Raw genomic sequence first — 26,734 nt, 5'->3', positions numbered from 1 at the left:
ATGTTAATCACGAAACACTACAATTGTAACGCAAACCTGACACGGTTTTAATCCCATGTCAAGATTTACCGACAAATCTACAAATAAATGTCGACTAGAAAAACCACATCAGACCACATTTTTAATTTTCATTAAAATTTTATGGAATAATCGAGAAAAACTAACAAAAATGTAACGTTGCCAGCTCAGCAGGTATAAACGCTCTTGTACACTCAGGCACATTCATTAATTCATTCTTGTGGGTTCTGATTTGGAATGATCCTGCAACTGCAAAACTCGCCGTACTACACCAACGGTCGTCAGGTTTTACGGTACCACAAGTAAATACGACACGAAGATAACTTATTAAGTTACGTTACCTAATAGTAACGTAAGTCGAAAGGTTACTATTACAACCGGTACGCACTCACCTGCCACCTTTATGTAAGTAAACTTCACATTGTTACCGTGCTAAAGTACCTACTTGTTAACTACATGCTTCCTTTATTATCACACCTATTACCTAAATCGGGTGGCCGCATTTGCAAAATAAGATATTTCCGTATTGCACTTGTGAATAAACAATTTCTTTATCTTTCGGCACACATATACAATGAGTTGAATAGGTTACTGAACATCTACCCACTCTCATACCACAGCTATCCAATATCCAATTTATTAAAAGTGAAAACAAACAGATTTCATCAAAATTCTTGTATAAACACTCACTGGATCGAATCAATAACACATTTATCTATAATTCGTGTCTTTTAACTAGATGTCTTATTACTTTTTTCACCAAAATTCACTTGATTTCTATATTTATTTTTCATTTAGAGATTTTTATTTTAACCAATGCAACTGGTTACGAACATACTAGATAAAGTTATAGTTGATAAATGTTTTTTATTCAATAAAAATCTTCAATCCTTAAAATCTTTAATTTGAAAAATCTTCGTCAAAATCTGACGTTATTTCTTGATTGAAACATGTGTATAATCTGTAGTATGGTGGAAAATTTGACATTTTAAAAATCGATTAATGCGCGGATAAATAAGCGAGTTTTATTTACTTTCCTTAAAATTAAAAAATAGTTACTGCTTTTATAATTGAATAGTCTTTGGAATGAAATCAAGTATTGTAAATAATAAAATAGATAAAAATACTTTGATCTATTCAATTAATAAATTAATAGATTTACTGAACCGATTAATTATTTTGCAATAGGTTGTAGGTTTTCACACACATCATTAAATTGGATCGAAATACAATATACTTTATTGTTTTGTGTAGCAAAAAATAAAATTCAGATTACAATACTTTTCACTTTTTATTTACAATATATTAATATTCTCTTTGTTTTTTTTTTTGTTTCATATTATCAGTTCAGTCATGCACTGCACATTATGTCTGTTTTATGTTTTTAAGCGTAAACATAATATATATCTTTTACAATTTATAATTTAGACCCCACTTTGATCAATGCAATGGAACAACTAAAAAACTATTAGACTAATTGAGTTTTGCAAATAAAGTGCCTTGGGCGATGTGAGATCTTCTACGCACTAATCTCAAATACATTATGGCTGAAACATTTAACCTAACGACTAAACTAATGAACAACGAAACGACTAAACACCAGCGCAAACAGAATACTAAAAGAGCTAAGTACATAAATATGTATACAATCCATTAGAAACATTACATCGAACAAAAATCTATTCTTACTTGGATCTGGTTCACACGAGGTTCGACATAACTTTTTGTAACACCCATATGTTTAGCGGTAGACAACATAATAGCTACGATACTTACAAATCGAAACACATTGGACTTCCACTGTGTGAACCAAGTCTCAATGACTATTCTTACGAGTCTAAAACACCAAAATTATGAAACATATCCAACATTTTATTATCAGACCACGCAAAGAATAATAGTTGCACTCTCATAATAAATTACACTTTCTTGTTCTGGTTGGCGAGGAGAGAGAATAATATAAATAAATAAAATTTTATAAATTACAAAAAATAGTACCAGCCCAAACAACTGCTACCTGATTGCAACAGTAAGTACGAATCAGCAACGCGCATGGAAGTCAAAAGCTCGGTCTCTACTCACATAGAGTAACTTACTAAGTGGCTGAAAGAGACGACGAGAATTTGACAATTACATGCCAGCTTGTAGCTTTATTATCTATAGCGCGCAATATTACAATCGCATTTACTGTCCCTTTTTTCAATCGGTATAATATATGATCGTGCGCGTTTGACTTAAATGCCGCTGGGATTTATAGACAATATCTAAACCTACCCTAAAAATATATTTTACAATCGAAAATAAAGTAGAAGTGGGGCCTTATAGCAGAAAAAATATAACAAAAGGAAACCATACAGTATTTTTTACTTCGAATAATATTACTTTAAATCGTATAATAAAAGGCAATGTTGCTGCTACTGGGATTAATATTGCAAAAACAAATACAAATATCTCGATATTTAGCAATAAATTTAGCTTGTAGAAACAATCACACATAAACTTGTACTTTATGACAGAGCTAACAATTAAAAACAATCATATCTCAAGCCTCAAAATGTGAAAAAGTGATATTTGAGATTGGAAAAACCACTTACAAACAATCGACCAATTAACCGCATGTACAGGCTATAATAAAGTGCGATGACATTTGATCTGGCAAGAACTCTAATAGAGATGTATCAACAACTACGCACACATTTTATAAAAAATAACATCAATTATATAGCATTATGGTCTAAAGTCCAAGGTTACTTATATTAGACTTTAGAAAATAATGTAGGGACCATTTCAGACCACTCATCAAATTTGAGATCCACTAAACTAACGACACATCGAAACTTCTAATACAAAAAATATGAATCGTAAATTATATCGATTTATGGGACTACGTTAGCTGGATCTAGATTAATAAGCGTGTTACTATACTTGAGGCGATAACACAATTCGTTTGTTATTAAAATAAGGAGAATTCAATTGACAAGATCCATTGCCATGTGTTGTAAAGGTACACTTTGTTAAGCCACACATAAATTTATCAATTCTATAACATTAGACGTCGTTTACTGTAATATATTAATACATTTTTAAATTGCAACATCCAAATAACATATCGTCGACTTCTCGATCAAAACTGAAAACTAACCCATACGCCTTATTTTGTTACATTCAATGGGTTATTATAAACCCAGGATTTACTCCACTTTAGAAGTAAACAATTGCATTACACATGTATTACAATAGTATTTTTTACATTGCGAGTGACCAAAAATATGATCAAACGATAAAGTAATTACAAATACAAAAACTCAGAATATTATGACCTCAAGGCAGCTGATAATAATGCCATAATTACATTTGTTTTCATGTAACTAAATAAGTTCTGGCGTGTTTCAATATTTTATACACCACGCCCGCTCTGACATATCTGATGGAGATCGCAGATAACCTGCTACCTTTGGCTAAAAAAAAGCACAATGCGTCCCTCAATTTGTTTCGCCACTTTTACACAGACGCAAAAACTCACACAACTGCATTATTATTTTTTATTTATCAATTCGCACTCTTTTTGTCATTAAGCGTTCAACAGACCACGTTATTTAAATTAGCGTTAAATATGAAACATGGCTACTTGATAGTAGAAATAAAGAAATAAACACTGGGGACATACGACGCTTTTTCACCAAAGATATATTGTTTTCTTATAACCAATAAATAATGGCGGCGAACGTGACAGACGTTACTATTCGAATACCCATAGACAGATAGACCAGAAACATAGGTTCTAATTGGTATTTGAATAATTATTTTTAATAAATATCAACTCCGGGTGACCGGGTGTAGAGTCCCAACAAACAAGTCGATGTGCACTGTCATACAAACCACACATAAATCTAACCAAGCGATTTTTGAAAATTGAAAGAATGAAAAACTAAGATGGGTACGCTCTTGGAATTCGTACAGGTAAAGAACATAAAGGCTGGCTTCATCTCACGAGTGTCGGGTCAGCACTAGGGTGCGTCGCGGGCGCGGGCCGGTCGGGATCACGTGAGGCGGCACGAAGGCAGCCGGCCGCAGGCGGAGTGCCAGCGGTGCTTGCGGTGAGAAGACTGCTCGGAAAGTTCCGCTGTGGATAGCGTTCGTGACCCACCGTCACCGAGCTCTGAGGAAGATTTTGGAATGGATAATTAATTTCGATTTTTTGGATAACTTACAAATTAACAGTTTTTAAATATCCTTTTTGATTCTTCGCGGAAAGACTATGCTTAACAATTTATCTTCTGTACTCCCTAGTTGCGAGACAAAAGACTGGGACAGAGTTTCACTCAGGTAAGTAAATCTGTACAGCTTAACTTATTGAGTTATTGCCATTCCAACTAGTAAAGATCACTGGTTGCCGAAATGGCGGAGTTGACAGTTTTTAACCTTCGAATATTGGTTGATTTCGTAATAAATTTACTTTTTACTTAAGGTGGTTCGTCTTCCATACTAATTTATTTTTCTAATCATGTGCGCTTGAAAGATAATTTTGAAACTAAAATGACATCTGCTAACGTTTATTTCGTTCTTTATTTGAGGCAATTTTTATTTACCTCAAGAAAGCTTTTGTTTAACAGCTTAATTTAGATGATTATTTTAGTTTATGTTTGTCAACATATGAGTGGACGGCGACAGTATCGTACGCCAAAGGTGCAAACTGATTTGCAGTGTGCGTTGCTAGGCGCCGTTGCCAGTTTTCGTTTGATTTGTCTAATCAAAATCAAATAATTACCATTTTGAAGCGCGTTTCCTTTTTTTAAAATATTTTTTCTGGTCATGGGTACAAAGCCTTTAACTCAAACGACTGAAGCGCAGCGAACAAATGCATTGCCAATTTTTTGAATTTCCGACAGAAATTAGAAAGAAAATATTATTACATGAACATAGTAACAAATAAGTACGGAAAATTGCAGTTACGTATTATAAATTAGTAGGGATAAAATCAGACAAAAGCTGCATGGCTTCTGGCTTTAGCTTTTCCCATAGAATAAAATAAAAATAAAAAAACATCTCACTTCTCAATTGTCAAATTTGTCAAGTATTATTGTCTGTTGTCATGTCATAATCATTGTTTGGATAAACTGATGGAGCCATTAAATTATTGTAATTTGTCCTCGAAATTGGCAGGATTATCATTATCTATAATTGAATGTAGCTATATTTTTAAGAATTGAACTGAATTAATTCACATTGGAAACTATGGAGCCACGTACTTTGCGAAAAAATTACATATTTAAACCATCAATACTCTGGTCTCAGAAAAAGACGCAAAAGAATTCAGGGGCAAATTAAACGGCATTATAACGAAATTAAAAGTACCTAAGTAGCGTAGAGGCTGAGTACAACATACAACTCCCACCACCCCCGTCGGCCGTTGGGGCCGAAAATTTCTTGAATGGAGACCGCGGATCGGCAAGCGCAGTGTAGGACGTCCACCAACAAGATGGACGGATGACCTCGCTAAAGCCGCGGGTTCACGGTGGATGCAGGCTGCTTCCAACCGAAGCAACTTGGGGTATATGGGGCGGGGGGGGAGGCCTAATGTCCAACCGTGAACGTCCTACGGCTGATATGATGATGATGAAGATGATGCTGATATTGAAATAATTATTATAAAATTAATTGCCCGTCAGAGTTGGAATGAATCAGTCAGAATCAGAATGTACAGTCAAGGAAACTGAATCGCGTACCAGGGTGGAACCTTTGTACTTTACTGTTTTTGACTGTTTTGTGTTTTTACTGTTTTTTTTCCAAGCCCCATGGTAACGGACTAACTTTTGATCCCCATATCTCGGTAAACTCCAAAGTTCAGGGAAAAGTTTATTTGACAAAATATGCTTCTTTTATTAATTTTTAAATAATAAATTTACATAATTAACAAAAAACTTTTGTTTTCACAAAAAATAATTACAGATTGAAAATACTGTCAAAACGTACATTGTCGGCTGGTAATCTGTGGATGAGACTGGCACAAGACTAGGCAAAGTGCCGTGAAAATGCAAGAGGCCTTTACTCAGCAGTGGTTGTATGTGGGCTGATTTAATTGTTTGATTGGTGTAAATAAATAAATAAAAACCGGCCAAGAGCGTGTCGGACACGCCCAAAATAGGGTTCCGTAGCCATTACGAAAAAAATCAAGTAATATTATGTGCGTTATAACACAATTAAAGCACTTACTACAGTCTTAAAATCTATTACCAGAAAAAGAGCTTATCTTCACGGCACTTACGTCCTTTTGTTTTTCGGCAATAACTCAAAAACGGTATATCCGATCATGTTGAAACCAATTTGAAAGTATTTATTAAGCGTTACCTCATATTTTTTGGACAAACGGTTTACAAGATAGAGGGGGGGGACACAATTTTTGCTACTTATGGAGCGATTATTTTCGGAAATCTTCACTTAATCAAAAAAGTTTTTGAGAAACCTTACTATCTTTTCAAAAGAGCTGTCGAACTATGGGCCACACTATGATGCGAGTTAAAAATATATTTTTTTTTTCAATTTCTGTTACGTGTATCGTGTGCCCCCCTATAAATATTTATTTCTGTAATTTAACTAAAAACCTAAATAGCGGCTTTGACAAGACATCTGTACTCCAAATTTCATTGATATACATCTTGTAGTTTTCGAGTAAAATGCCTGTGACATACGGACGGACATACAGACAGACGGACTTGACGAAACTATAAGGGTTCCGTTTTTGCCATTTTAGCTCCGGAACCCTAAAAACTGACATAGTAATGGACTTTTTTTTATTTTGTTGTTCAATAGAGCCTTCGATTACTACCCAACCCAATTAAATTTCAAATAAAAATAAATAAATCTAATTTGAAATTTTCACGTGTTTTTCGTTGAAGGAAAATATCGTGAGGAAACGTACACACACCTGCAAAGTAATTTAATGGTGTGTGCGATGTTCTGAATCCAAACTGGGCCTGCGTCGAAAATAACGCCCAAGCCCTCATTGTGAGGGGAAGCCTGTAGGTACTGTATCCCGCAATGTGACGTGTATGGGTCGGGATTATGATTAAGACTATTTTTCCCATAGTATGTATGCATGTATTGTACCAAATAAATATACAAACGTTGAGTAACGGTCAAGAAAACTGAATCACTTATGTGCTACTAATGTCATGTTGACATCCCATACATCTGCCAAAGAAATCATAGCGAAATTGAATATGTAAAGGTTCCACCCTGGTACGTGATTCAGTTTCCTTGACTGTATATGTACAAAGGCGAACTACTAAGCAACCCTTGAGTGGATGTGAGGAATTATAGTTTAATAGTAGTTGTGCATATTCATAGATAGGACACTGAAAATTTCCAAAAAAAATATTAGTGTCTAAATTAGGTCATAAATATTTTGAGCTACATATTTCAAAAAATGTTAACCTCATTAATTGAAAACTATAAAAAAAAGTTTATTATCACAATGGGTTCGAACCCGAACTTCCTAAGCTGTGCATAGGATAGACGCTAAGCTATTGCAACTAGTCCAATCTGCACTTTGTACATGATAGCCAAATTAGCAAACACTTTTGTTTACAACCAGTTACAAGCATGTGTGCGAAAATATTTCAGTCGCCGCTGCCGCGTTGTTATAAGTAAAAGTGAAAGTATTTTCTAAATTAAAATACGTCTGACACTTAGCAGGATATGCTACAAATTTCACGCTATTGGCGTTATGTACATTATTTTAGAAAATTATCCACATTTTCATTCATAAAAAATAACATACGTGGAATTTGCACAGTAACGCCATCTACTGGCGCTGTAGTGCTTAGCTGACCGTGACAAACCACCTTAACGTAGCAAATGACTCTGCTTTAAGGTGATATTTCTGTATATATTATTTTCAATATTCACTACCGATGTCAATTACACAATGATTACTATGATTAGTCATGAAATGACTCACTGTGGAAAGTAAAGTCAATGTATTATTCCATGTTAATATTCATGAGCAAGTCAAACACTGTCAATCAATTGTTAATGGATTAGTGGAAAATAGAGAGTCACTCTTAAATTAAATTAAATCAGTCACTCTCTGGGATCAAAGTGGTTAATTTTAGTCGGTAGTTTTGCCACTTCAGCGGGTTAAATCGGGAACTCCCTAGGAACTTTAACTAAAAGGTCAGATCAGTTAACTTGGGGTCAAAATTATTACTTTCGCCGTGTAAATAGGTAACTCAAGGGAGATGAATTGGTCACTCTCATGAGTCATACCCTCATACCGGTCATTTTCGCTAGATCCAACTGGTCACACTCGAGGTTCCAATGATTATAATCAGGGTTTAACCGGTTACTCTCGGGGTTCATATTGGTCACGTTTGGGGATCAAAATGATCACTGTACGGGGTTAAACCGGTCACGCTCATGCAACGAACCTAACTCAACGAGCAAATTCTAGCGCGCACCCTACCGGACACTTGAACTTGGGCAGCTTCTGCAAAGTTAATGTTAAAAATAACATACAAATGAAAAAACAACTATTATTATGCACATAATTAGTTACGTACTAAAACAGCCATATTGCGTATTAGCGGCATCCATTTCTAACATTAGGAACATAGTAAGTTTTTCAAAAACGAAACATGTCTCACTCCATCGGAGGACAATCGTGCTAATGTTGAGTAAAATACTTTTTAAAACATTTCGGCCGTTGTTCTATGAAATACATCGATAAAACGATATATGACGGGTAATGATGGCTGATACGACGTAGATTACTTGAATTATTCTTTGACATAAGTTATTTATGATACCCATAGAGATTATCGTCCTCGCGCTAGTCCTAACTATAATATGTAAATAATATAGAACAACGGTAGTGAAGGTGTCTTAAAGCTAATTTGGAATATTTCATCAGATGGTTGTATTAGTTTAACCGAACATCTCATCACCATCAATTCATCGCCACTAGTAACAATTTTTCATCGAAATTGTATGACTCAAGATGTTGTCAGAATGTGTGATAACATTTATTGCCAACAACAAGAAATATATCCTAAAAAAAGATTACAGGCGAGTTCAGTTAAAGTCAAACTTCCAGTTTAATTAAATATTACAGTTTCATTTTGACACTCCTATTCTTTCTTTTTCTTCTTTTATTCTTGTATTTGTTGTTTCGTTTTGTTCAATCAAGACTGCATACACTTCTCATGCATACTACACGCAAGGCAGTTTGTCAGGACAACGTTAAAAAAACGCGCGACGCTCATTGGGAATATTTGCACGAACCCTTTCGGTCGCTATTTTACACCCTGCAAGTTTTTCCTAAATACAGCTAGGGACTTAATTTTATTTTAAAATTCTATGTATACTAATTTTCTGTTAAAGATGATACTGACCGTGGCGTAAGTCTCGCTCTGTAAAGTAATCCTGCGCCGAGGCATAGTGTCGCTCCACTAGATAGGGCAGCACAGTGGAGTTGTGTAGTTCGTCGGACCGCCGTGACCGCGGACTCACAGTTTTCTCGCCTGATTCTAGCACCGGCACAGCTTGCACCCAGCTGGAATAGAAACACAACCATTTGGTTTTTTTTATTGGGGTTTCGTATTTCAAATGGCAAAACCGGAGCCGCGCGGTTTTAGCGTGTCGTCCCCCTTCAAAGTATCGTTTGAGAATGAGACGGCGCGCTCAAACCGCACGATTAGCCGCACAGTGCGTACGTAGCGTTAGGTGACGCGTTGTCAACTAAAGGTGACGGTTTATTGCATATGCAGACGTTACACGTTATCACCACAGTATAACAAGTTTCCCTATATACAGTAATCCGACGGAAACGTCTAGACAGGGCAATCGCGCGGGGCGAGAGGGGTGAGACGCGGGTGGGGGGAGCCCCAACTGCATACTTCGACGTTCTTAGTAGCTTGGGACAAGTCTTCTAGGGCTATCGCTTTTTTAACATTTAAATTTATAATAAAATTGATTATGGTGCATACGACATGTACTGTGAGTGCGTGCAAATCATCATCTCGCATAAATAAGGAACTAAGATTTCATCTATTTATATAATTATACTTTATTTTTTATGTAATTAAATTAAATAACAGGAACTTTAAGTCCGTTAAGTCTAGTTAGAAACCGAAAGTATTTGTCGCTTACTAATCTATGAAAGTATATTTTGTAGAAAAAAAGTTTTTTATTTCAAAAATTGTATAATTTTGATACTTCTTACCCCTAGTATGCAAGTATGCCACCCCTAATTCATTTTGTTTTATATAATTTCGCAAAACCAATATATACCGATTCGTAAAAGACATCTACCTTCCAAATTTTAAATTTGTGACAACCCTTCCTTACTTGCGTAAATACCTATACAGGCTGCGGTATCGCTCAATTTCAAAGGCGTCGGCCTACTGTATGGAAAACTTGTTATTCTGTGTTATCACGATGTTATCTGAGACTTTCGCTTTTCACTATAAGTACTAAAAGTGGAATAAAAAAAAATCGCTAGTTTTAACATATTGAACATAAACACATTATGAGAGGTATTATTTATCAGATTACGTATATGTAGATGATCTCTTGCTAACATATCTGCATATTTTAACATAGCTAACATACCTTAACAATATCATAGTAAAAGAGGAGAAGTATGTAAATGCCGACCCTTTAGGAGACTTAACTGCCTACTCCGGCGCGGACGCTTAGGGTTGTCGATGTCTATTATAGATTAATTCCTAGCGGCAAATAATTTTAGTACGAAAGTTAACTTAAAAGTGTCTTATGTCTGTGCCTAGACAAACAAGATTCTATGTCGCTATAATTATTATTATCATTATTATACTAAATTAAAAAATATTATTTATGAATTCGCCGGAGTGGCGATGGCGACTGTGTACATACTACTCATGTTTACCTACACATAATACTATAACTAAACTGTTTATAGGTAGGTGGGTATCTATTATTTTTTCAAATCTGTCCTTGCACGTAACTATTACACTACACTTATATACTACTAATTTATAACTATATACCTGATACAAAATAAATACGCAAGTACGAGTACGCGAACGTAAAAGATGATCATCTCGCAAAGCGAGCGCAAGATGAGCGAGTTGACTACAGAAAACTTAATCCTCCTTAAATTATCAGTGTGCGTGCGGCGGGTGCGTGCGTATCGGCGCCAACCGGCGCGCACACATTTAAGCCGCGCGATGTACTTTTGTTTGTAGTGAACTTACTTCTCCTATTTTACTATGACAATATCCATTTTGCGGACGTCAGGGCAATTTGCTTCTAATGGAAAAATAAAATGAACCAACTCTTTACTTATAGGTAAATAAACCGTTTGTGAAGTTGTTTTAAGTGCAAATGCTATAATTTCAAATTGCGACCCAGCTTGAGTCGGACTCGCACGCGAAGAGTTTCTGTACTACCGTAAAATTTACATTATTATGAATAATAAAAAAACGCTTAATAGATGACCAAAAATTGGCAGTGAAGATAACCCCTTAAAAAATACCAGTGAAATTGAGTAGGTAGATTGATTAGACGAACAGCAGAGCCATATAGGGCCTCATTGACATCATAGCATCCTTAAAATACAGACCCGTAAAAATTTCATTAAGTTACAATAACGTATCAATGAACTACATTTGCACTATACATAATGCAGATTTAGCATTATCTAGCCACGAATAAACAAAGCTACTCTAATGTCATCAGTGTCACATAAAAAGTTGAAGGTGAAATATAACTACGAGTATTGTACTAACACAATCCAGTGGCTAAGCCACTTAGAAGGACGTGAGGTGCGATACAACTCATTGTGGGCTGTTTAATATCAGCACTATACATTGAAATAATAGGTAACATCATTATAAGGAGTTGTTTATTAAAACGCGGTAGACAGAAAGATTAGAGGTATTAATTGCGCAATTACAATGTAGAATGTTAATGTTAGAAGTACACTTACAGTAGATAATATATTATTGTGGTATTAAAGTGATCTGTGCTTAAATAGACGTATGATAAAATAGAATATTAAATGTAAAATCTATAATAAACAGTGCAATTAATTTTACCATTTATACGCTAAGCGCTTGCTGTAGCTCTTCTAATTATATATGAAATACGAGGGTATTGATATGATAACATAAACAATATCTGCTAGACGCCTGGGCAGTTTATCCAGTCTATTATTTTAACCTTCGCCTGTAGTTTAGCTATTAGTTTCTAAGCTAATTTAGGAGTTATTAATAATTTGTTTAATGATGCACGCAACAACATGTGCAATACCTACTTCCGAATCATAAACTAATTTTACCTATCAACAACATGCAGTCTACAATAATTGTTGGTCTAAGAAGAGGTTCGAAGTTTTTTTTAATTAGCCTATATGTGTGTCCCGCTGCTGGGCAAAGGCCTCCCTTCTTGACCTCCAGGTTCGAAGTTACTTACTTAAAAATGTAAAGCAGTAAAACCGCTTTTTATATTCCGATCGTATTCCATAACATAATAATAACAAATAGTCTGGTAACTCAGCCGTCTCAACAGGTAAAGTAACTATGCGGTGCGGTGCGAGGCACCATCGCGTCCACCCTCAACGTCAACTCATAGGCCCTGTCGTCGAACCCTCAGTACGTGCCAGTATGCTGGTTCTAGTCAATTAGTACCGGAACACAGAAGTGCGCTCATTATATATATTTCGAAATGTTTAAAAGTGTAATTTACTGTAGATCACCCTCAAATGGTCGCGATCGCGACAGTCAGTAATAATTCGGTCTGAACTCGAGTTATCGCTGAAGAATATCTGTGAGCAAGAATGCAAGCGAGGCCCAATCAAGATATCACCGTTTTTACGGTATCTAGTACTTACGCGTATCTCCTGATAGCTTGCACGCTGGGCCTCAGCTCGGGCTCTCGTTTGAGCATGTCAGTAAGCAGGGCTCCGAGCGTAGGCCCGAGCGAGGGCGGCGGCGGCGCCGGCTCCCCGCGACCGATCGACTCCAGCAGTCGATACACGTTGTCACCCTCAAAGGGATACCGGCCCGTTGTCATGTTGTATCTGGTGATAATATAGAGCAGGGATCACTATAACTAGTTTCTTCAGGAGTCCGGTTTTTAAAATAAAGGACCTTCGCGGTCCGTTTCTACTTGAATTTATTAAAAACTAGCTGTTGTACGAGATAGGTACTATTTACTTAAGTTATTTTTTTATCTACTTAAGGTCCGCTCAAAATAGGTCATTCTGTGGTATTTAGTGGCTCCTATCCCGATCCTGTCTATAGAGCGATTTTGTTGTTAAGTGCAAAATTTTATATCCCGTTCATGCATTACGAAGTAAAAACCTTCCTTTCATTAATTTTCTCCAGTTAGTTTGTATTCAAAACTTAATTCAAATTAGTTTAGTGAAAAGACGCATGTAAATTGAAGAAGGGCACGCAAAAACAACGAGACCGTGGCACCAGGAAAACTCTTAATGTTATTGTTAGTGCTTATCAATCCTCAATGTACATTATAACTGGCACTCAGTACTGCTAAGATATAAAAATAACACATTATTATACAGCCAGGACAATTCTTTAAGGAGTTTTGCCGGTAAACAATAAATAATGCATGACATATTCTCAAGACTGGCATAAAATGTGACAATGAGATACAAATACGTTATTTATTTTAATTTTCGCACAAAAAACGTATAACAATGTTCTCACAATACAAAATATGTAAATAGAACACGAAGTAGATACAGGGCACTTGGTCGATCATTGTCCGAAAATAGCTTTTGTTAAGCAACTCGTGTATTGGAATCAGAAACACGCATGGTATGTGACTCATAGCAAATATGTTTTGCAATTTTTCACAAAGGGCTGAAATTATCAACTACTTAATAACATCTGTGAAGAATAAACACAATAAATTAAGTACTCATAAGTTCTTTTTAAGCAAGACATACGATCTATGTATTTAAGCAGTGCAAAATTGCAGTTTAGATGTACGAATGTAAGCAAAGTAGCGCGCATTCCGCAAAGGTCACGTTAACGTAATATTGTTGAACTTACAATGTGACACCACTGCTCCATATATCCACTTTGAAACCGGAAAACTGTTCAGCGCCGTTTGCGATTTCTGGCGGCTGGAAAGCAGGTGAACCCTGGCCCGTGTAACACGTGTCGTCAGGGGAAAACATGTCTAGAGCCTGGAATAAATACAATATTTAAATGAGCCTAAGTCGGCCAGCAATACAGAATAATATATTATTCTAACTAAGGTAACTAGGGTTGCCAACTATACTGTTAAAAACAGTATTATACTGTTTTTTACTGCATTATACTTTTTCATCATCCATCATCATCCCAGCCTATACACGTCCCACTGCTGGACACAGGCCTCCTCTCAGAACAAGAGGACTTGGGCCATAGTTCCCACGCGGGCCCAGTGCGGATTGGGAACTTCGCACGCACCATTGAATCGCTTCGCAGGTTTGTGCAGGTTTCAGCAAAAAATTGTCTTTAAAACATGAAAATACTGTTAACTAGCATGGCTATGTAAATAGATAAACACACGGTCATATAGAAACTGTAAAACTCCCAGTTTCAGCTATGAATTTTTAAAACAAGGCAAACTGCTGTGTTTAAAGGAGCTTATTCCATTACCAAAAAACAAATCAGTTGCCCATGGCGAATTATAGACACACTACTAATCCATGTGCTTTCGCACAATGGAAACTGAGACAAATGGGCAGGTCGCAAGGCCACCTCTTAATTCATTTGAAAACAATGTCATTTAAAAACATTTATTTGTCTTGAGCATGTTGCTCATAAATTTATATATTGGAAAGTCGTATTTCGTCATGATAACACAAGTCCATTGCAAGCACAAGGTGATCTGAGTGGTTATAACTATTTAAATAACTTTTCATTTAAATTTTTTTTTCGCCATTATAATTATACCTACCATAGTCCTAAACTTCTGTATCACTTGGTTTGCGGTGTCATGCCGGCTATTGTCATGGCACGCCAGATAATTTACTAAAAATCTTACCTCAGCAACACCAAAGTCTGTGATCTTAAGGGTCTGGTCCAATGTGAGCAGCAAGTTGCCAGGCTTGATGTCCTTATGCACCACCCCTTGCCCGTGCAGATACTCGAGACCGTCCAGCAGTTGCGAGAAATATTCGTGGGCCTGCCGTTGGGGGAACTTCTTTCCTGGACTCCACTCTAGCATGTCCTGTTCACAAATTACTTTTGTTAGAGTACATTGTTTAATTACGTCACGATGTTATGGACCTCCAATTGTAACCAATTCTTCCCAGGGTTTTTCTACACAAAATTGTGTTTCAATTTGTATCTGATAAGAATAAGAACTGCATATTGTTCATTCCACTATTCAAAGATCTCCTCTCTCTCTCTCTCAATAATTTCTGCAAATTTTCTTACAGACATAATATAATATAAGTACTTAACTGTACCAATTCTTCAGGGGTGGTTGACTTTATTAGATCCAAGCTCTGACTGTGGAATCTATCTAACTAATAAATCAACTGAACCAAGAGCCACAATCAACCAATTGACCACCCCTGCTATACTTTTTATAAAACAATACTTATAAATAAAATGCAAATCGCAACTGAAGTTATGGATACATATGCGACTTTACCAAGCATACTATGTTTACAACATGTGGAACCATATGACAGCAGTTTGCGAGATATGCAGTCATGTTGTTTCAGCTATCCAAATATTAAATTGGGCCAACCACCTTGCATATGTAATAATATCAGTAGATTCCACTTACAAAACTTGCCAATGCTCAATAGAAATATTGTGCAGTTTTATTTATAACTTATTGCCTGTCCCAGCTTTGCATGGGTATAATAATAACAAATATGAGACTAATCTCAACTCACTCACTAACTTTTTGTATGGTGATTTCAAAATTTGATTTTTTCACTCTTGCATACAATGTTTCAAATATTTTCTTTCATACGGACCTTCCAACTCGTCATGCAAGGGAAAATCCAGGGAAAAGGACCGCCCGGAAGGAGTACTTTGTGGCTTAAAAAACTTGGATATGGTTCAACCTTAGCACACAATCCGTGTTACAAGCTGCTGTGTTGAATGTATGGATAGTTCTAATGATAGCCGACCTCCGGTCAGAGATGGCACCTCCAGAAGAAGACTTCTACTGTTAAATAGAAATCAATATAAAGTATTAACCAACTACGTGCAGACACAATGAAGAGCTACACAAAATTTACTCGGATCAAACCTAGTATCTATGAATCGAAAAAAACAAACATCATTAATATTTATACCTATAAAACTTTGTATTTTTATTTGGAAGCTCGCATAGATCATCATAGTTCGCGTAGTTCCAACAATATTTCTTACATATTATTTAGTATCGGGAGACGAGCTGTCGGTAGGCCTCCAACAAGATGGAGCGACGACCTGGTTAAGATCGCGGGATCGCGGTGGATGCGAAAAGCACAAGACCGGTCTGAGTGGAGAGCCTTGGGGGAGGCCTATGTCCAGCAGTGGACATCTTTCGGCTGACATGATGATGATGATTATTTAGTATATATTATATTATAAATAAAGAGGCTTAAGAAATAAATACTATAAATGTGTCAAACTGATAATCTCATTTTTTGAAGTTAATTATTTTATTAATTTGTAGTTGTAAAACAATGTTTTAATAACAGGTTTTTGAGCTTACTCATAGCTTAGTGACAAACACATCAGTCCACTGTAGGCAATATTGATCCAGTAAACATCAGAAGGTCAAGTACTACATGACTATATCTACCTCTTCCTAAAGATAAATCAATATTAGTAAAACAATGTTGTTTAATTATTTCCTTGTCTTGATGTTATTTGAATAACAGATGGGAATGAGGTAAGATTAACAAATTATCCTTGAAGATTGATGATATGCATAAATTTGGTGATGATACAGATAATTTAATTATTTGTTTATCAGGGTTATAGCTCTGTTGTAATTATCTAGAATATTTGTCTCATTTTTTTATGCATTTGTTTAAAAAAAATATTATTCATCATCATCATCATCATTATCATTTGGGACACACAGATAATTTATAACTTGCATTAACACAATAAAATGTTTTAATACCAGCAAACTACATAATTCCCAAGGGATAGAAATTAACAAATCTTTTGCAGATAATTTGCAAGCAATGTTGAACCATAGACAAATTGACATAGCTTTATTTGTAAAATGAATTTGGCATATTTTGATTTCATATATTCTCAGATTTTAATATAGTTTATGTTTTGGACTTCTAAATTTTCAGCTTTGTGATTTTGAATAATATTCCTAGTCTGCATAGTATATTTGGCAGTCTTTCTTACAATTAATTTTGCTTTATGTAGTATGCCAGGATCTATGAGGGTATTGCAGTTCACAAGTAAGTTGAACACCTACTAAGAAGCTTTCAGTACTCCTGGCTCTCCCTAATGGATAAATTGTTAAATAAACAATTCCCTTAATTTTGGGATAGTCTGAAATAAAACAGTGACATCAATCTTCTAGAATATAAAATTTTCATCACAGTGTTTGTAAGAAAACTCCTCTGAAATGAATTTAACCCTTTCAAACCCAGCCAAGTATGAAAAGCATTACGACAATGGACTTTATGTACAATTCATGACAAATTCAAATGTTATTAACCGCACAATCGTAACGGCTGGGTTTCGAAAGGGCTACGCGGATGGAGTCGCGGGCAACAACTAGTTCATAATAAAATAGTCTTACCTGCAGCACACCAACACAGAATTCCATTACAAGGTACATCTTCTGTTTCTCATCATTAAACAAAACGTCGACTAGTTCTATCACATTTTTATGTCTAAGTATTCGGAGCAGCTGGATCTCTCGCTGCACATTCTGCTCCCCATTGGGTATTCTCCGCAGCTTCCGCTTCTTCAATATCTTGACGGCGCGCCGACACAGCGACTCTGAGTCCAGCATTTCTTTCACTTTCCCATAAGATCCCTCCCCAAGGATGTCACCCATAACATATTTTCCTATCATTTTGCATTTTTTTTTCTTACTTCTATAAATTATGTCTGCGCTATCGACTCTATGGAAAAATAGGTTAGTTTGGTCTAAATTAAGATCTAGTTCGTCAATTTGGTCGTCGTCAAGCCAGGTTACGGAGTGTAGCTCAGGACTGCCCTCCAGTAAGTTGTCTTCACTCTCCTGTGGCGCCACAATATTCGACACCTCGTATTCCACATTTTCAGCGTCTGGAAGACTTTCACTACTACTGATTTTTCTACACATTCTTGGATCCATTATCTTTCAAAACAATACATTTGGAATAATGTCTGTGAATATATGCGTATTGCAAGGCTGTGCAACAAAATTTTATCCCTACTACGCGTCACATTGGACGCGATATGACAATCTAAAATGTTTGGAAATGGATGGGCTGTTATACTACTTCGTTTTATAATTTCGATAAATGTAAATAAGCTGTAAGTAAACCGAGAAATCCAACGAAACCACAAGGATGAATGCCAGATGAATGAATGAAATACGACAGTATTGACAGTTCTTACGGTGTTAATTCTAATATGACGATTGGAGCCGTAACGTACAATATAAGCTGTCTTTGAAACTAATCTTTAGTAGGTTCAAATAAAGTCGTTTTTATACAACAAGAGAACTAATTTATAAGTCATTTCGCTTGCTACTAAATAAAACATAATTTCGTCTATGGTCAAGCGACATTTTTCATGAAGCGCGTTCGAGTTACTAGTTAAAACGACTAAAAGGAGCATATGTAACATGTAAGCAGACTTTTGTGTCAGTCTGTCTGTAATATCCTTTATACTGGTATTTTTGTGTTTTAGGGTTCTGGAGCCAAAATTCAAAAAACGGAACCCTTATAGCTTGACATGTCTGTCTGTCTGTATGTCTGTCCGTCCGTCCGCGGCTTTGCTCAGGGACTATCAATGCTAGAAAGCTGTAATTTCGCACGGATAGGTATAATTTATGTAAACTATGCTGAGAAAATGGTACAAAAAAAAAAATTTTTTTTAGGTTCCTCCCATACACGTAGAGTGGGGCTGATTTTTTTTTTCTAATCCAACCATATAGTGTGGGGTATCGTTGGATAGGTCTTTTAAAACCATTAGACGATTTTTCGATTCAATGATTTTTTTGCGAAATATTCAAATTTAAAGTGAAAATTTTCATCAAAATCGAGCGTCCCAACCCCCCCCCTAAAATCTAAACAGGTGGGTGGAAAAATTTGAAAAAATTCAGGATGGTAGTAAGTAAGTATATCAAACTTTCACGGAAAACTATAACGGCTAAGTTTGCTGGAGGATTATTAGTAGTTTTACTCTTAAATAGCAGCCTAAGGTATAAAGATATACACTTAAACTTGGATTTTTCCGTACAAAATACGAAATCCTTAGAAAAATATTACTTTTTTTTTTGTAATGGCTACGGAACCCTATTTTGGGCGTGTCCGACACGCTCTTGGCCGGTTGGCCGGTTTTTTCTCATATTATTATTTTTTCATAGAATAATCAAATATCAACCTTCTTTTCTGGTAGCGATTCGCTTAGTGGTGATGTCACAGTTCTAACCTAACCTAACCTTCTTTTCTGATAGCGATTCGTTTCTGTTCGGGTCACAGTTCTAACCTAACCTAACCTACTTTTCTGGTAGCGATTCGCTTTCTTTCTGGTGAGGACACAGTCCCAACCTAACCTTACCTACTTTTCTGGTAGCGATTCGCTTTCTGGTGGGGTGACAGCTCTAATCTAACCAAATCTAACATAGTTACCTAAGTACATAAAATTACTAAGTACATTAAAATGGTTTAATTTTATTTAATTATGGACAACATACTTAACGTCTATTTTTACATTTTCGTTGAAACAAAATATCGTGAATAAATAAACCGAAAATGAAAATTCTTTAACAAATAATTCTATGGTTGACACAGTTGTTAAATAAAATGATTTCATTTCAAAATTAAATGTTTTTTTTTTCAATTTAATATGTTTCCTTCAAGTAAATAGTAATTGAAACAATAATATTCGAAGTAAAAATACAAAGACATATGATATGAAACATTTTCTGCGAAACGAAATTCTGTGATATTTCTGTCTGTGAAAGAAGGGAACACCAGTGAAAACTATTGTGCTATCCCAAATTTGATATGCAATAAGGCCTATGCGCGCGAGCCACTGCGTAGGAGGTAGATTATGAACTTACCTACCTATGTAGGTAGTCATAGATTAAACCTTCGAGTTCAAAGGATTAAACTGATCTACGAACAGTACAAAAAAACTCAAAAATGTTGAATTCTAATGTCCCGCTTTGTGCTGGGTATTTAGTGCGGTTATGATGAAATTAAAGCATAGTTGCAAGAAAAAAAAAACTTATCTTTCATTTTATTTAAGTGATTGATTCAGGCATTACATTGCGGAGTCCATTTCTTTTTATTAATAATTTTAGGCATTTGGGTCATACATTTTTTAAGCGCACTTAAAAGCATACATAATATGTAACAGGTATATAGATGACCTCCATTAAAACTTTAAACAGGAACAACATCATTTTTTTATTCACAATATTCTTTGTATCTACACATTTTGTTCAATTGTCAGTTTAGTATCAAAATCCTTAACGTTTGTAAGTGTTCTTCAGCTCTTTTTTCAGTATGGACAAACGGGTCAGACAAGCATCGCGGTATGCTCGCCTCTCCTGTAATCTCTCCAGGGGAACCAGCTGGTTAAGTTGCTCGCAGATTGCGGGAGCATTCGGGTCCTGGGTCATGCGAGGAATCGGCCCCATCGTGTTGCTGACGCTGTAAATAGTTTCTCCGTACCTGAAAGAAACAATAACTTAGGAATTTTCTTTGAGATGTTTTAGTGAAACAAAATTAGCAGGGCATCAGGTCTCAGGTCAAAATTGTGTCACGGGCGGTATTAGGATGGGTCCCGGGAAGTCTGATTAAATACCTAATTATGGAATCAAACTAAAGTAATCAACATAGGTACTCACTAGAATTGACCATTTGAAATGGGGATGGACGGGTCACATGTTACGTGTAAGCAGATAAATGGAGCAAGCAGGTAACACTGGTACCCAAGAGATGGAAACAGATGACGGGGACGTCCAATAAGAAGATGGGAAGATGATTTCCGCCTAACCCTGGGACCATACTGGACTAGAGTTGTAGCCAACAGAGTCCAATGAAGGCAGTTGGAGGAGGTCCAGGTATATCAAAAGACACACCGAACTGAGGGACATTGAGGACAACAGAAAGGCTATATTTTTATTATTATTAGTACTTATATGAGAATCAACAACATTATGACCTCAATTTAAGCGATAATTTTAGGGTCGTGGGTTTCAAATATGTGTATTTATATTGGGTCACCAGGCAAAAAGGTTGATGTAGGTAAATGAACTTCTACGGCATAATATATACATAGGAGTACCTAACGCTGTAGCCTAGACGTCTTCTCCCACAGCATTAAACGCTAGAAAACATTTTTTTTCGCACAGTACTGCTGTATGCAGGCATGTAGGCACCGTATTCAATTCAAGCATGTACCTAACAGTTACGAAAATAGAACCTCCTCCTTAAAAAGTCGGTTAAAAAAGCGACACCCAAGAGGGCTACACCGAAATTCGAAGTTCATAATAATATCGTGTTGTCCCTGTCTAAATACTATTAGCGTGATCAGGATGACACAAAATTAAGTTCGAAAATCAAATTTTGTAGTCATGGCGTCGAATAGCTGCACGAACTGGATACGTAACCTAATCTCGCTATTGAAGTTTATGAAACGGCTACGCATAAAATATTTATTATTTTCTAAGTTCTATTTTTTCTAAATTTTCTTAATTGGTATTGCCATCTGTGAGAAGGCATGCCACTCGGGAGAATTCGCACAAAATGGCAACGCCATTTGCAAGGTTGTTTTAACCATCACAGATGGCAACCGAAGAGATATTGGTACGTAAAGTAATCCAGTTAGTTCAGCTATTCGACGCTAGATAGCGCAAAATATTGTTGCTAACCATCTTCCGAGATGTTCCAGAGTGGGTACCTACTTAGCAATAATAGTAAATAAGGGGTCAATCCATTCTACGTTCGTCACAATTTTTAACGCAATATAGAATTCGAGTTACCTCTCAATGTAGTTCGCCATGCCCTCAGCATTCAAGTGTGCTGTTTCCAGGGAGCCCAAGAAGGCATATCTCATCCCAAGACCTTCCGATATCACCTTGTCGATATCCTCGACATTCACCACCTTATCCGCAACTAGGCGCCAAACCTCGTCAAGAATTGCATACCTATAATAGATAAAAGATATATGTCAAAATGTTAAAGAATGTCAAATAAATTATCTTCATAAAAAATAGGTGTCACTTCACTCCTACACCTCTGACATTCCTGATCCATCTTCTACTTTTTACTAAAATACCATACAACTCGGCGACGCCCACAAAATGTATAAGTACAGTTCTACGAGAAGTATATCATTTGTTGGCCAGTTGGTTGTGTAACTAATCAGTAAAGGGTTAGAAAGGGGGACTCCGATACGTTTGAACCAATAATGAGTCAAACATCATACCTATTCAGGTACAGTTAACAGACAGGGTTACTGACATCGTTCTCTCTTTTATTTACCTAGGTGTCCCCACCAATGTGATGCCGTCCCTATTTGTTTTGTTTGAATAGATGGAGACGGCATCACATTTAACTAAGGCTTAAATGAGCATTATAATATGCATTGTATATCTACGATTTTTGATGTATGATTAGATCATACTTTTGTTTCGTCGGAAAATGCCAGTGCCTTCTAATTTAAATCCTAAATAATACTGCTACGAATGTTTGAAACCGAACGTACTGTATGCGGTTCAAGATGAATCCATCAATCTCCCTGCTCAGCACGACAGGTTCTTGGCCAATCTCCAGCATGACAGCCTTGGTTTTGGCGATAACCTCGGGCTTGGTCCACGGCGCTGGCACTACCTCCACCAGCGGCACGTAGTACGGCGGGTTCACTGGGTGTGACACGATCACCTGTAAAAAGTCATGGTTTTTAATGGAATATTGATAACATGGTTTGTTAAGTGCTAGATAGACGTACCTACGGTCAGTTCGTAAACTAGAAATAATAGCATACTTACTTACATTCAAAGGCGAATAAGGGGGGGGGGGGCTGGGCTGGGTCTACACCCAATACACCAATATACATCCTACGAGTAATATTATCTACGCAATGAGGGCTATCGCGTATGAATTCGCCGCTAGAGGCGCTAGTGTAGCGTGAGGTCTACGAAATGTCAAATCTCATAGTTTTTGGGTGAGCTACGGGGGTTATTTATAATTAGAATAATTTTGTGAATATTTTGCATTACCTGAAATTAATTATGGCAATTATGCGTTACGGGGCACTGAATGACTGTATTTTGAGACAGTTTTGTCTTTGGGAAACTTTTGTCCTCCTTTTTTCCGAACAAAACGGGACTACGCAACACTGTGGTTGCTCGATATTTTTATGGTACTGTTTTAAGGTGTATTAGATATGATTTTAATCTAAACTTTGTTTTCACTCCCGTAATAACAGACTTTGAAAGCCACACTTTAAAACCTCACGCAACAGTGGCGCCATCTAGAAAGACAAAAAACGATAGCCCTCATTGTCCTATGAACAACAGTAGATATTTTTCTAAACTTATAGATTTTGATAAAATTAATATCTTTCCGCGACTTATGAAAAAATAAATTGTTGTTATTTTAAGTACTTATTTAATTTGTTAACCTTTCATCTAAGACGCACTTCGACCAAATATCACATAGGTCTAGAATTTAACGTTGTGATCTTATGTACCAAGATAATATGACCTCTTTAATTTATTGCTGGCATCCACGCACCTGGGACTTGTGTTTTAAGCCTTCAGAGAACTTCGAGGGCAGGATGCAACTGGTGGAACTAGATAGGACAGTTTTATCATCCACAGCTTTATCCAAGTCGAGGTACAGCTTTTTTTTGAGGTCCAAGTTCTCTGGCACACACTCCTGGACGAACACGGCACCTTTTACCGTCGCTGCTAAATCCGATGAGCCTGAAAATGTGACAATTGTTTCAGTTTTAACTGAACAAATGTGGACTATTCCCGAAATCATAATAAGCCTACTAGATAGTTACTTGGGCAAGTTTAGTCGGACTTATCACTTATGTGCGTAAATTGTATCCACGGAACGAGGCGTAAGTAGTTTTACTGATCTCACTATGTCATTCGTATCACTTTGTCTTTCCTTTTTTTTTATCTGAGAAGAGTTAGTACCGGTAATAGTTGATAAAACATAAGAGTTGCTCGCATTAGTATTATGTTAATTTGCTAGCATTCTTCATTACATTCGAACTTATAAGTTTTCTCAACTTGTAACTCGGGTAAACGAAGCAACCTTAAACTACGCTCTATATAAGTCTGAACTTTAATTATTCGTAAAAATATGTTTAACAAAACAGTGTTGCGAATAGTTCACCGTTCACCACTACCATGAGTTTACAGTGACCGTACTCGATAGCGACGGCGTAAATTATTTGTATGTGCCTCTAGCAGAACGTAAATAATTTACGCCGTCGCTATCGAGTAGGTACGGTCACTGTAAACTCATGGTAGTGGTACTGGTATTCAATGATTTTTTTATTGGAGCTGTCTCAAAGTCTATTCGTGTGTGCAGTATCTTGAGAATATTTTTTATCAAGATGCATTGTTTGTACCTTGTAAGAAGAAAAAGAAGAAAAAATGAAATGGAAAATTTTTAAACGTGCGATGAGTTACAGAAACCTTTATCTGTATTCAGTCACATTAAACTTATGTAAATTGAGTTCAAGTTATGAAATTCTTATCTCGTTATCACGCCATTGTTTATGTTTTCGTCAGACGATAATTTGTTCATGGCAATTAACATTACATAGTAAAAATTCTGAAGGGAAGGCAACTTAAGCCAGAAATTGAAAATACAAACTGAAATACAGATCATCAGTGGTGTAGCGGTATAGCACGCGGTACGGATTACCGAGGACCTGGGTTCGATTCCCAGTGATGGTCTTATTTTTCTGTTTTTTCTGTGCATCTGTATTTCAGTTTGTTTTCAATTTCTGGCTTAAGTTGCCTTCCCTTCAGAATTTTTACTATGTAATGTTAATTGCCATGAACAAATCCAGAATCCCAGAATCGATTCCCAGTGATGATCTTATTTTTCTGTTTTTCTGTGCATCTGTATTTCAGTTTATTTTCAATCGGTTTTACGGATGACCGTAAAAGAAAAATTTGGAATGAAATAAAATACAAAAAGATTCCAAAAAAACAATCTTAACTTAAGCCAGGTTTAGATTTGCAAGAAAAATCGTGCAAGTTGCATTACATTGCGAGGCCGTAAAGCCAACGAGTTTGTAGTGGGCAATCGAGCGCCGCAATGTACCTAATGCAACTTGCACGATTTTCTTGCTAGTCTGGACTTGGCTTTACACTGTGAGAGTGAACTCGTAATATTACTGACAAGGCTAGCCATAAAACCTTGAAGAGTAAATAAATTCTAAAAGTACTTTCACAACACAAGAAACTTATGATACGGTTTTTTTAGTAGCACCTATCTTAACATTCTGAGTAGGTATTCTTAAATTGTATACCACAACGAAAAAACTAAAGTATTATTCATAGGTCATTAACGTTCAATGGTTTTAAGTATCCATACCGTACCTACCTACTCGTAAAAAATGTTCTTGAAGTTTGGAATTGAATTAAAGAATGAAATATTGATATTTCTGAAATCTTGCTAAGCTACGCGAATTGATGACAAATTGAGCATGACTTATTTTATTATAATACTACAATGGTTTTACCTACACGTCCCACGTTTTACATGCATCACATAGCTCGAAGAAATAGTTTGACGGAGAGACAAAATGGAAAACACTGGAAATAAAAACGTCTGAGGGGCATTGAACAAATATGTAATGTACTAGGTACAGTCGAGGTCAACTTTATCTTTTCTTTACACTTTACATAAATAGGTAGGTAGGTACGTAATGTTTCTGTAGGTTTCTTTCTGAGACCTAACTTTTGTTTACAGTTGTAGGTACCTACGAGTAGGTACGTAGGTACTTATTATAAGACTTAGACGTCAGTTCTTTCTTAAAATTCTTTATTCGATGAACAAATTGTGCTTTATAAAGTACATTTGGTCGTTATTCTTAGTTTTATTTGTTCTTTACAAAGTACGCGAGGCTTCACGTGGTTATTGGTGAAAGCTTTACCTTTGATGCACTGGAACTGCTGGTCAGCATTGAGCTGGCCTCTCAGCAGCCCATCTTTCTGTAACGTCTGCAGTTGTTGCTTGATATCTGCTAACGCGTCTGTCACTTGTTTCGGGATGATGTCGAAGACAGTGACTTGGTAGCCAACTGAGGCGAACAGCATGGCCCATGACCTTCCGATGAGGCCGCTGTAAATCAAATTAGAGACAATTTATGGTACTGGGTCTGGGACAATTTGTGGTTCTGTTCCACAACAGAATAGCCTACGACAGTAGTTCCCAAACTTATTTTTCTCGGACCACTTTCAAAATTTTACTGGTTTCGGTGGACCCCCTGCTGAAATTGTGTCGCTTCTGAGTTCTGTCCAGTCGCTTGCCTATTAA

At 36.4% G+C, this 26,734-nt stretch overlaps 2 protein-coding genes across 2 annotated transcripts; both read right to left on the bottom strand.

Moving 5' to 3' along the window:
* Nucleotides 1–1,234: 1,234 nt before the first annotated feature.
* Nucleotides 1,235–18,677, bottom strand: LOC141433423 (serine/threonine-protein kinase STK11-like). The gene is made up of 6 exons (XM_074095455.1): nt 17,794–18,677; nt 15,058–15,243; nt 14,076–14,212; nt 12,890–13,078; nt 9,411–9,571; nt 1,235–4,177 (listed from the first exon to the last, which is right to left on the bottom strand). The coding sequence occupies exons 1-6, from the start codon at nt 18,334–18,336 to the stop codon at nt 4,059–4,061; spliced, it is 1,335 nt and encodes a 444-aa protein (XP_073951556.1). The 5' UTR covers nt 18,337–18,677; the 3' UTR covers nt 1,235–4,058.
* A 1,927-nt stretch (nt 18,678–20,604) lies between these two features.
* Nucleotides 20,605–26,539, bottom strand: LOC141433421 (lambda-crystallin homolog; the record flags this gene model as incomplete). Its single annotated transcript, XM_074095452.1, is given in 5 exon segments — nt 20,605–20,890; nt 22,204–22,368; nt 22,929–23,104; nt 23,960–24,150; nt 26,352–26,539. Coding segments are annotated over 5 exon segments (925 nt in total), but the record flags the coding sequence as incomplete, so codon positions are not given.
* Between the last annotated feature and the right edge of the window lie 195 nt (nt 26,540–26,734).

Source organism: Choristoneura fumiferana, chromosome 12 (assembly GCF_025370935.1).
Source record: "Choristoneura fumiferana chromosome 12, NRCan_CFum_1, whole genome shotgun sequence".
Classification (NCBI taxonomy): domain Eukaryota; kingdom Metazoa; phylum Arthropoda; class Insecta; order Lepidoptera; family Tortricidae; genus Choristoneura; species Choristoneura fumiferana.
This window is presented reverse-complemented; position numbering and strand designations above follow the sequence as displayed.